Source organism: Nyctibius grandis, chromosome 31 (genome assembly GCF_013368605.1).
Source record: "Nyctibius grandis isolate bNycGra1 chromosome 31, bNycGra1.pri, whole genome shotgun sequence".
Classification (NCBI taxonomy): Eukaryota; Metazoa; Chordata; class Aves; order Nyctibiiformes; family Nyctibiidae; genus Nyctibius; species Nyctibius grandis.
In genome coordinates this window covers 3767785-3780429 of record NC_090688.1, presented here as the reverse complement: position 1 = coordinate 3780429, position 12645 = coordinate 3767785, and the positions used below count along the sequence as shown (strand labels likewise).

At 38.4% G+C, this 12645-nt stretch overlaps 1 protein-coding gene across 9 annotated transcripts in view; it reads right to left on the bottom strand.

The window, feature by feature from the left end:
• MYO9B (myosin IXB) overlaps positions 1-12645 on the bottom strand; it is a 42953-nt gene that overhangs the window by 24132 nt on the left and 6176 nt on the right. For all 9 annotated transcript variants that reach the window (XM_068420712.1, XM_068420714.1, XM_068420716.1 and 6 more), the window contains exons 2-4: positions 9873-10766; positions 1775-1869; positions 58-120 (exon numbers count right to left, since the gene is read on the bottom strand). In XM_068420712.1, the coding sequence (XP_068276813.1) occupies positions 58-120; positions 1775-1869; positions 9873-10709 (995 nt within the window). In that variant the 5' untranslated portion in view covers positions 10710-10766. The remainder of the gene's footprint in view (positions 1-57; positions 121-1774; positions 1870-9872; positions 10767-12645) is intronic.

Here is a 12645-nt window from a genome sequence, read left to right as displayed (position 1 = left end):
GCTCTTAAACTCTTGCATTAATTATAATTGTGTTAGTAAACTCTGTTAATCTCTTACCTTTCATCTTTTTCTTGAGAAACCAGACGAGATTTTTCCAGCAGGTATTTTTCAACAACAGCCCTAAAGAGCCGCCAAAATATGAAAAAAGCATGAGGGCAAAAGAAAAGACCTCACAAAACATCAGACAGCAACTGCCAAGAGAGTTGAATTAATGAAATCTACACTAAAATATACAAGAGAACAGCTTAGTCACCATCTGAAATCTAAAACAAAAATTTCAGTATGCACTATATTGTAACTGGAACAAAGAGAAATACCCAAGAAACACCAATCTTCAGTGCTTGGTTTTAGTAGACACAACTGGAAAAAGGCAGACGAAGCTAGAAAAGTGCTGATGAAAAATTGTAATCAGAAACAAGATATGCAGAGTGCTAACAAACTTATCTACTCTGAGATTAATAGTTATCTGACAAGGAATGCAAAGACTACAAGACCCCCAAAATATACTGGATAACTGTCTGATTCTCAACCTAACAAATTTGCTAGATTTTTATGACAGTATATATGTCAGCCCAAAATGGAAGCCAGACAGCCAGAAAACCTCTTACAGTTGGACAAAGTAATCTCCTAAATTATAAACTAACCCCCTTGACATGCAATACAGTGAATGAGGCCAAAGTTTGAGCAGCTTTTTCTCAAGCTGAAGACAAAACAAACGTATCCAAATTGTACCAATCTCCTGAGCTAGTGTGACTTCATCTGAGAAGATGTCAATTTTGTTCAGCAAATGTGGTACAGAGTTCCCAGTCATTTTGTAAACTGCAAACACAAAGACCCAACGGAAAGCCACACTGGAGCACAAGTCAGTGACAGCAAGTGACACTCCACAGTGCAGCAAGCTTCAGCTTCAGGCAGAATTCCATACCAATATCACGTGTTATGGCATTGCACCTAAACTAGCACAGGTACATCCTGATAATATGTGACATACTGCTGTGAATTTCGCAGGTACAAGCACTAAAAATTTAAGATGAATTTTACAAAGCAAGATCTGAAAGAAATGATTTTATGGCATGATGTTAGACAAGAAACTACACAAATATTTGCACAGAAATTACAGAATTCTTCACTTGAAGTGAAAGTGCTCACTACTGAAGAAGAACAAAGCATGGTCTTTGATTAATAATATTGAGGGACTACAGTAATATGACATTATAGCATCTACTATGCAGTGAAAAATATAAATAGAATTCTAAGTCTCAGCTGTGACTATCATATGTTAAAAAAATAAATGTGGGTATAGAATATTTCATGTTTGTCCTCCAGATAGAAGCACACAATTTCAATTAAGTCAAGTAAAATAATAATTTCATAGTTTTCTTTATCTTTCTAACTGGTGTTTAAATTATTTCTTTAAAATGGCTTCTTCAAATCTATTTCACTTCTCTCCAACTCCTCTTAAAAATTCAGATCTTCTGGTTTTAATTGCAAAATGGAGAGGACAATGCGTGTTATGAAAAAAGTCTTCATTTAGCATGAAGGTAAAGACGCAGCAGCAGTCAAATTCTTAACCTGGTATGGTCGTACTGCAAGGTAAGAATATTATGCATCATCTGATTATTCCACAAAGCTCAGAGTCCTGAAAACTCCACATCGGCAAGCTGTTCTCACATGAGAAGAGCCTCAATAAGGCAGCACTTTATATACAACAGAGTCTTCACCAACTCCTACAAGCACAGAGATCAACCCGAGAAGAACCTCGTACTGTACTTACCCTCGGACAATACCATTCTCTAAATAGTTGACTTGAATAAACTTTCCAAAACGACTGGAGTTATTGTTATGTGCTGTTTTTGCATTTCCAAATGCCTGTAATAAAGCAAAATGAGTTGATATTCAATTAAACGAAATATGCCAACACACAGCTTTTCACGCTCTTCTGTTCATTGTTCAGCCTCCTGTTAGCTTGCAGCACACATTCAAAATACTACGGAAACGGCAGCACACAGATACCAAAAAGCTTCAGAAACCTCCACTGTTCCTCACAGATCTATATATGTTTATTATTTGCCCCATGCAATAATATTTGAGGGAGGTGAATAATACATTTAGATATTTCGAAGAGTACAGGAAAGGTCATCGCAGCTAGAGAGCGCGAATCAGCCTCAATCACTACTAATTATGACCTCAGAGAAGATATTCAGTAGGAAGAAGACAGCACCATTACCATGAAATTGCCTCTCCCATAGAAAAGCCACAAACTACGTCTTATTCCCTAACGTATTGCTCCCACTCAAAAATTTCACAATAAACACAATTTTTCTTTATGTGAGAACAGAACATTAAGATCTCCATTTATAAAGTTAGGCAATGAATTTTCAAAGTTGTGTATTCAAAAAAAAAGGAAAAAGACAAACAGAACAACTTTGGTTTACACAACCACGTCATGCTCATTGGCCAGGTAACTCTGCTACCCAACACTGAAAAATGTAGTTTCATTATGAGGTGTCAGGAAAGGGGAAAAAAAGATATGGCACAAATCCTAATTGTGCATCTTTAATATTTCTGCCTGTATCATGAGCCCTTTGATAGTTCCTAGTACAAACACAAGACAAAACATCCTCTGCATGAGCCACACTTAAGAACTATAAAGAGAACTTATTACATCTGAAAGTCCAGTAGAATTAGTTATTAGGAATGTCCTTAACTTTATCAACTCTTAACTATGCGTTCTTAGGTTAAGAGAAACTTGTCATCCTTCTAACACACAGGAGGCAATCCAGCATACAGAGAAGAAACCCTGTGTAAAATGCAATTGTTTGGACAAATATACTGCTCGGTGTAGCCTATCACCAGCAATTCCTGCCACAGATATTTCCTCTTAAAGCTCCAAGCAATTAAGGCCTCCATTAGGAAATCCGCCTCCCCTAATATAGAACATTCGCAGAATGATTTCACAAAAATGCCACCCTCTTCCTCCACACACACACACATATCCGGAGAATGATGGACATGTGAATACTGTACACAACGTAGAACTGAACTTTTACAGAGAAAACTGTCCAATTATGGTGTATATCCTAGGGCAGCACTGTTTTCATGACAATATCTGTATATTGAAACTCTTCCCTTCTCTCTGCTTTTTTTTTTATCCAAACTACCTCAAGGGTTGCAGCTGCATTGCAGCGTAACACCAGGATCACTATTTCCACAACAGGTTCTCAAAGCTCTCTTACAAGTAGATTTCTACTGCCAGCCGCCTACCGTTCAGAGAACCTGAGAAACTTCTTATAAACTGGGAGAATGTCCATAATTGTTCAGACAACCGTTATTTCTGACCTAAAGGAATAAGCTGAAGGAGCTCTTCCCATGCAGGGTGAAAACCCACAGGGAGATTCTGCTGTAACTTCAGAAAAGTCAAAGGGTTTCTAAGGGGAGAGGATTTGTGTCCAGCAGTGCTTACAGATGACTGAGTTCAACCTTCTAATTTCTAGAGACCCTGGTCCATGTGTTATAATGCTAACAGCATCCCCGCTCAGATTTTTCAAAGCAAGCATTGACCACAGTTATCAATATCTTTTTGTAGCTACTATCCAAGAAGTTATCGCCCAGCTTTTTTGGAGTCAATTTTGCATACACATGCATATTAATATATGCATAAAATCCAGGTTAACTCCTTGGTTACCAAAGAACGCCAAACCAAAAGTGGAAGTCCAGTAACATCAGCACAGCAAATTGTGTTTCGTAAATCAAAACACCTATTCCTCTCCCACTGACGGTGGCCCACCTGGGGCTCTCTGAAGAACACCATCCAACTTCCCATTTAGTGTATTAAATCTGTTGTAGTGAACTTTGCCACGCTGCAGAATAGTGGACTTGAAAATTGATTGATAAAAACCTCTTTTTAGAAAGTTTTCTAAGTTAAGCCACCAGTTAACTATCAGTTTACTAATTATATTCAAGAAAGCAATCCACATTATAGCTAAATTTGCCAAAATATTTTTAATAATAAATATTTTGGCATTATAGAGTTAAGGAATCCCATAACCCGGGCTTCCTGAAAAACTTTTCTTAGTGATTACTCATGTAAGCAATGAATACAGTTTAAAACTAAAGGCTCTTATGATCTCATGTGTCTGGTATTTAGTCAAAGCATACAGCAAATTCTTAAAAGCTGATCTAATATTATCAGGTTTTGGGAAAGTTTTCATGTACTGAGTGGTTTTCTCATAAAAGCCTTTAACATCTATCTACAACTTTTTAAAGAACATTCCAAGTCACTTAACATTTTGGGTGGGGAATTTTCTTTGGTAACATTTAACTTCAAACTAATCCCTGCTACCATATACTTCAATATACTTTGATGAGTTAACTAAGAAGTGACGTTCCTGCCTAGAATCAGAAAGGTGCAAAAATTGGAAATGTTAAATATGACGGTATTTAGCCGTTAGATATCTTTAACTTACTGTAGCTTTATCCTACAGAAAATAGATTAGAGATCAGAACTAAGCTCCCTTATTTCCTAGCCATTGCTCTGCATGGAAAGCATCTTCCACAGATAATTCTAGCCAGGTACTCCATACATAGCTCAAATTCAACTGAAATATCTCCCTGGCTTGCCTTTACACAGAGCCACCTACGCCCTTACAAAATAAACTCAGAAGATGTGAAGGGACAAGAGACAATTTCAGCTAAAGAGAAACAATCATTTATGTAACCAAATCCATTTACTGTTTTCCCTTGTGAGTCCATGAGGAGACAGATGAAAATGAAAAACTAAAACTAAATCTCTCCAACACTAGCTGGATAAAAAGAGAGTGAGTCAAAAATAGCAGACCAAGGCCAGCAGGAATCAGAGCTGGGAGAGCCTATTCTGGGAGCCAGGAAGTCATCCAACCCATCCTCTTACCTTGGAATGCACGAGGCGTGAACTGGAGTCTGCTACTCAAAACTCCTGCAACAGCAACAGCTTTAAATGTATTCAGAAAAAAAGCCAAATTCTCCTTTTATTTGCTGTAAAAAGAAAACCCCAAACTACACCCGTGCTCCTATCATCTACCTCAGGAAGACAACTAAAAATCTCATTTAATTATTTCATAAGAATTGCCAAAAATCTGAAAAAGCTGTCAAAGTTTCTACGTAAACCATTCTAATCCATGGCAGAGCCATCACTGCACAGACCAATCTTTTAATATGCTAAATGACACCGAAGACTCAAATCACACACCCTGGAAGAGGGAATGACTGCTTCAGAGCTGAACTCGGTTTGGTAGTGGTCTTCACGAACATGCTGCAAAATATCCACTCATTAACACAGTGTTCAGGGTAATTTTGCCACTCTACACGCTGTATGATGTCCTGGGGAAGTCTGAGCAATCCACATGACAAGACCATATAAAAGACAAGGCGATTTTTCCCCACGAGATGACTGCAGCAGGGAAAAGTAGGCAACACCACATTTCCACCAAAAAAAACTAGTAACATCCAACCAAATGGAAAAAGGAAGTTCCATTCCTCCTCTGATTATGATTCTTAAAACAAACACATGCAGATAATAGCCTCAAAACAACTACTTTCCCTTAAATAGAACAGACTACACCCACTAAATATATATGCAGACTTTTATGGCAAATACAAATGAAAACCAGAGCTGAAGCACCACTCAGCTTAAGTCCATCTTATACCAAAACCACAAGCACAATGGGACTGTAATAAAGAAAACAGAGCTGACAGCAAATTGCTTTACTCTGTTTTCCATAGAATGGTAAAGCATAAAAGTTTACTTTTTATAATGAAATTTAACGAGCGTTTTAATATGCTGAGTTCTAGAAAATATCCCCCCACCCGCCTGATTGTGCTGTCAAAATTAATTAATTAATTTTTACAACTGCCTTCTTTAGAAGACCACTTAATGAATGCTTCCTGTTGGACTTCCCATTTTATTTGGGAAGAATGGTTCAGTGCCGTTAAGAATCTTCAAGAACACATCCAAACGGAAATAAGTGATGCTTTTCAAAATAATACATGACAAAGTTATGACAACCCCAGTATTTCCATCTTGTCCCGCAGCTTCTCGGCTTCCATTGCAGAGGGAGATGAACTTTCAGCACACTAAGAAAATAACCTATGTAATAAACCCCAGATACTAAGGGTTACAATTTAACAGCAGACAGCAAGCCAACAGGAGCTCTGCTGCCAGAAGAGGAAGCTCCAATTCCCTCTTACTATGTCCTTCGCCACATCCTCCCAACCCCTCACTCGATTTTCTGCTGTTTTACTAAAGTAATTGGCTTGAAGAATCTGATAAGTTAACTTTAGGTCTCCAAAATAAGTTCAGAGTCTTAGATTGCACACTGTGCATTTTATATCTGAAACATACATTTTAAGACATTTTTCCCTAATGAAAGGAAAATACAAATTTCTTGGAAACTTCGTAAGTGTGTAAGAAAGGTTTAATTATCTCGTTCAAGAGACTATAAAATAAACAAAGGTTTGATTCACTATTCCAAATTTGACCCAAATAATACTTCCCAAACATAAATTCCTTCTTAGGACTTCAACCGTAAGGAAACTCAACTCAACAGTCAATACAAGAAGGCAAAACTCCAAGTCAGGGAACTGTACTTTAATCACTACATTTAGAAGAGGTTGAAAAAGTCAGGAGTATCTTAAAACAGAGCCTATCTTTATCTTCCTACCAGTTTTAAAGAAACTGCTCTTCACTAGAGATAACCTATATTAGCATGAAGAACAATTAAAAAAAACAATCTGAGAGCAATTCCTACACAGCCAAGGCAGCTGTATGTCTCATGAACTGTTCAAAACCAGCACAAAACACAGCTTCAGGCTGTGCTGAAGCACCACTGTCCCACAGAAGCAGTCAGCCTTTCAGAGTCTTCTTCTCTAGAAAGCTGCAAGCAGTGCCAAACGTAATCAGAAGCAGTGCAAGTTACCTCTTATTAGATCCCCAAGAAGGAATCTTATAAACAGCTCAGACTCTGGTGCCAAGACTGAGCAAGAAGCATCTGAGGATCTGAGGCTGACCCATGACCAGCTTTCCTTTCGCTAGCGCGTGTGACAGCAGTTGTGCTAGTACCACACTTAATTTTTAACTACACTGTCTCAGTACCATGTATTTAACTTCTCAGGTGTTTGAGAGGGTAGTAACAAGCAACATTTAAGGTCAAATCTCCTTTCATGGAGCTATAGCTCCATTCTTCAAAGTCTAGAAATTGTGAGCAAGCAGATAAAATATTAACAATAGTTTGTCTTCAGATTACTTACATATTTGAACAGAGATTAGTTAGCCAGCACAGAAACAGGATTCAGTAAGAAATACGCTCCCAAGTTCACTAAGTATGCAATGATAAAGTTATAAATCCACCTCCATAACACACTAACAGTGCCCATCTCTCTGTGCTGGAAGTGTTTGCTTTAACTCCTTGAACTTTTACAAAAGGTCAACCTATAAACACACACATTTTACTTAGGTGTCAGGAAAATAAGAGGTCACTAAAAAGGGGAAGTTCTGAGCCAAAATGCAACCAACTTCTACAACATAAAAGGCAGGGAAACAGACTTCAGTCAAAAGTATATTTTCATCTTTCATGAGGACTCAAAATAAAACTTCAAAATTAAACACAACGTTCTCAAATAGTTCAGGCACACTACAAAATTGTTCATGCAAAAAATCCCCTGAAACATCCATTTAAGAAAAATTCCCTTTTACTACTTCAGTTCCCTTAAGTAAAAACCCAAATGAGTCACCACAGTTGGATTTAGAAGTGACCAACTCTAAGAGAAGAGTTTGTCGTCAGTTTAACTTCCACAAAGCAAAGTAAGCTTTCCATGCATTCCTCTCCAAGACAGAGATTTTACTTGGCGTTTTTTTTATTAAATTACGTTTAGTGACTGGGATTGCACAAGAGCATCCATACTGGGAAACATGGAAGCTTCACTGTCCACTGAATCTGCTCTGCAGGATCCAAAGCAGGATAGTTTGATTTTACTTCTCTACGTTCTAAACCTACCGCAGCATCACTTTTTGATGAGCACTGAAGTTACGTGGACAGAGAAGTATATTTCCACTACCTTAAACGGAGTTGTGCCAAAAATCACAGGTACCCCAGTGATTTATTTCAGCCTGGACAAATCTCATCCTCTACAAGTTTCACAAAGGTTTCTTTCTCCGTAATTTCAAGTTAATGAATAATACTTTGAAAACAAACAAACATTCAATTCTGAAAGACATTTTAGGATTCAGATGTTCCTACTTTTTTTATATTTAGTTGTCATAAACCCCTGTATCTTTCGCAATATTTGTGAGGACAAGTTTACATTGAATCAATTTGCAACTGACAAACACCCTCAAAGAAGCAGAGCGAGAAGTTTCTCTGAGAATTTCAGAAAAGGGCCTCACATTTTAGACAATATGGACTCCAACAGTCATGTTAGAATCCATTTGGCAAGTTTGCAAGCTAAGCTTTTGATCAGCCATCACATTTCCAGCTAGCACGACTATCTTCTCATGAAATGCATTACTAAATGCTCAGTGGAAGTCTGAAAAAGTCGCAGTACTTATGACAACCAGTCTTACTGTAGAAAATCACAAATGTCTCTCCACAAATGCTCCTAGACATACACAACACTTACCTGTGACTCCAGCAGTTATTAATTTTAATCTTTAATCTAGGGATATGTGCATTTCTCATTCAACGGAGAAACTGCAACACGAGATTTTACATCTCCACCTGGTTTGACACAGCTGTATCACATCCTGTAGACCAGGATCTGAAACAGTTAATTTTGTCAAAGGCAGAAAGATCAGCTGATCAAACAGTGCTTTCCACAGTGACCCCTTCCTGTTTTCTGTTTAGAACTGCAAACTTGAACTCCAGCAACCAACAAACCTCAAACGATTTTACTTCTTCTTTCAAGCAGCAGAAAGCAAGGCAAAAAAGAACTTGCATATATTCCTCATTCTGTATGGAAAAGCTTTCAAATCACATTTATAAGTGTAACACGTTTGAAAGTAGCTTCATTGCTTTTTCACATTTTATATAAAGCTTAAAAAAAAACTTAAATTCTTTTTTAAATGAAAGCGTTGTTACATTTGAGAATACTTAAAACTAAAAATTACAACGGCTGTGTTCAAGCTCCTTGATGTTGAAGATTTTATTACAGGTGACCATTACATCCATCCAAGCTTTCAGAGTTTTTCCTTTCAGATGAGAAAGTAAAAGGGAGAGGCTGAAGTCTAAAAGATCAGTTTAAGTTTGTGCTGCTGTTACCTAACGCAAGACCAGCTGTACTCCCTCCTTCTCACATGTTTAGTTTTGCTTTCTGTTAGAAATGCTGTAGTAATTAAAAGCCAAAACTAACTCATGCTTTCTCCCCAACTAACAATGTTGTTCTCTTCAAAACAAACAATTGTAGAAAGGAAATAACTCCCTCAAAATGTGAGTTCATAAAAATGCTGCAGGGCACGCTTACACACAAAGGCACGAGTACTCTAAGCAGTTAATTTTTCAGTGGAACAATCCTTTTGTGAAAACATTTACTTACAATTTGATTCTAATGCCATCAAAACTTTAAGATGGAAAACACAGGTAACCTCTGTCCCAGAATATTAGTGTTTAGTGGTGGAAAGTTAAGTCAAATACAAATTAAAAGCAACAGGAAGTCAGTTGAACAGAAGGATGAATTAAGGAAAATCAATTAGAAGCAGTTGAGCCACACAGCCAAACACCAAAGCAGCCCAGTGATATTTAAAGCCTAAACCAAGTAGGTGACTCAGAATTAGTATTCAATAGCAGCTATTTGAAGCTTTCAAGAAACAATTTTCACAGCAGGCAATTTTAGCATAAATTTACCTCCAGAACCGGTCCAGCTCCTAGAATAGTTCTCTCCACACCACTTGCGTACCCTTTCTGGCTCAGCGCCGTGAGGCAGTGAATTAAGAAGTTTGTGCTTTGAGTTTTCCCAGACCCGCTTTCACCTGATATAACTATGCACTGATTAACATGTTTTTTAAGCATCGTGTGATAAGCCACATCAGCAATGGCAAAAATATGAGGCTCCAACTTCCCAAGCTGATGATTCTCATACATCTTGACATATTTAGGATTATAAATGGGCAGGAACTTGAAGGGGTTAATTGCAATCAGAATACTTCCTGCGTAAGTATAAATTTTCTGTTTTAGAAAGCGGCATTTTAGATTCTCTAGAAGCGTTGTCTCCGTTAAGTTGGGGAGATTGCACAAGTCATCAAAGTCCTCCTGATGCCATGGAAGAAAACCCCTTTCAACCAATCGCCGAGCATCTGTCTCCTTCGAAAGCAATTGCATCTGGACATATTTGATGGTCCCATCAGTGTTCCTTTCTTGCAAAAGAAAGTAGTACCCATCCTTTTGCGGATGCTCATCCTGAGCGCGACGAGGCCAAAGTAAAACCCTATGAACAGGAGAATCATTTATATCAAGTACCCATTCTTCACCACCCGTTTCTTTCACCTCCACGAGCACATAATGTTTTGAGACATCCAAGTTTAAGATACTAATCACATCCTTGATGACGTCTGAAGATGTGCTGTCCTTGGTTGCTGTCACTTTGCAGCAGGGAGCACTTTCTGTTGAGAGTTGGGGGTAAATATGAAGATTATAGGCTGCCTTTGCCTGGTAAACTGCACTGTCAGCATCTTTTAAACTCATTCTGTCCCCAAATGGGCTGCAGTCTTCCACCCCTGCTTAATTTGCAGTGCCCATCATCTGGAAAAAAAAAAAGAAAAAGAAAAAAGTAAAAAGTCAGGGGGTAAAAAAAGTGTGTACAAGAGGTATTAGGGCAAGATATTTTCTGTAGGATGAGAATAAAGTTATTAAACAGTCAAATTATTAAAGAACAAATGCACTATTTATGCACATCAGTGATATTATTTCAAACAGTCTGCTTAGCCTATCCCACGGAGTGGATAGCTGCCACAGCATCTATCCCCTTTTCACTCTTCCTTCTATTCCCATGCCATCCCTTCCTCCCTGTTACAGCAGCACAAGCTTTCATACAGCCACAAAGCAAACCGAACTGCGATAAATGTCCAAATTAAAACTTCCTTGTTTCCCCGGGTTAGTTTTAACCCAGATAATTTCCCTGACCTGGTTCACTGTATGGCTACACAAACATTTATTCACCCTCCCACATACACTCTCCCTTAAAGCTGCACAAGCAACTTGAGGTAGAAACGGGGTTTGATCACGTCTTAAATCAGCAGTAACAGTTTAGAGCAGCCCTGAACTGTGGCAGAAGGAGCAGTGCATGGCTGCAAGGAGGAAGGTGGTTCTGACACAGAGATCCACATGTTTCTTTCATTTCATAGAATCATAGAATTGTTTTGGTTGGAAAAGACCTTTAAGATCATCAAGTCCAACTGTTAACCCAGCACCACCAAGTCCACCACTAAACCATGTCCCTCAGCACCACATCTACACTTGCCCCAACTGACCTCTTTTCATGAAAGGTACAAAACAGGTGCAGTATTTACCCTCCTCAACCTTAAGGAAACAGTGCCTATAGCTGCCCAGTGCAAATGCTGCTGTCAACCCTTAACCCTGCACACCGTAGTGATTTCTTGAACATGCATAATTTACCCAGACAAGAGACTGCTAATTTCACTAGAGTGAACCACATCCTTGCCACAGAAAGGTTTGAATGTGCTTTTTATCTTCCATTTTAGGCAACAAAGTAAAATTAGTTTTATTGCAACTACTTTTCAGTTTAGCTAACAAGGTCCCAAATATCCCATTTCATTCACAAGCCTTTATACCTATCACATCAACTCTTTCCTCACTGGGTTTCAGGAACCTCACGCATGAGTCTCCAAAAAGCATTCATTCTGATTGCTTTTTCCTCCTTTCATCCCTGAAGCAAGCCAGCAATCTAACTTCAACCTAACATCAACCTCCCAGAAGTCAATCTCCTCCTTACTGCCAAGTTAAAAGCCTCTAGACTTAGTAACATGCTGTGCCTGTGCCAGTGATTTTTCTCTCAACTGCAACTCAGTGCACCCAGATCACCAGGACTAGGTTTGCTTACCTTGCTTTAGTTCAACAGTTTATTAGCTTATCACTTGCTAGTAAAATGAGAAGGATAATGAAGTACCCCCTTTGTTTTAACAATCTGTAAAACTTCATACCCAGAATATCAGTTCAGTTTTTGTTTCAAGAACAAAGTGTTCTAATTATACACTTACATGCTGAAAATATTAAAAAAAGAAGACAGAGAAATGCCAATGAAGTTGATTTTGCCACTAAACAACTGCACAGGAACTTGCATAATGCCACAGAGAGCAATCATTTCAAATTAAAATCAGTAGAGTTGGAAGCATTTAGCTGCCACTTCCACTGCAAGTAATGAATCACTTCACAGAAACATATGACATAGTTCTGCCTCATGAACAGCCTCCGAGTAGAGAGCTGTGCTTTAAGGGAACTCTGAATAGTAAGCTTGCAGAAGAAATTGTTATGCAAGCTGGATCATTTTTAGTGGCTACTCATCAAAAGGAAGGCTGAGCAAGCCACAGACAGCAAGACAAACCACAGCACATCTCTGGTCAAGCTCTGTGATCCCTCCGAGCATGTTTTTTTTTCCATATTA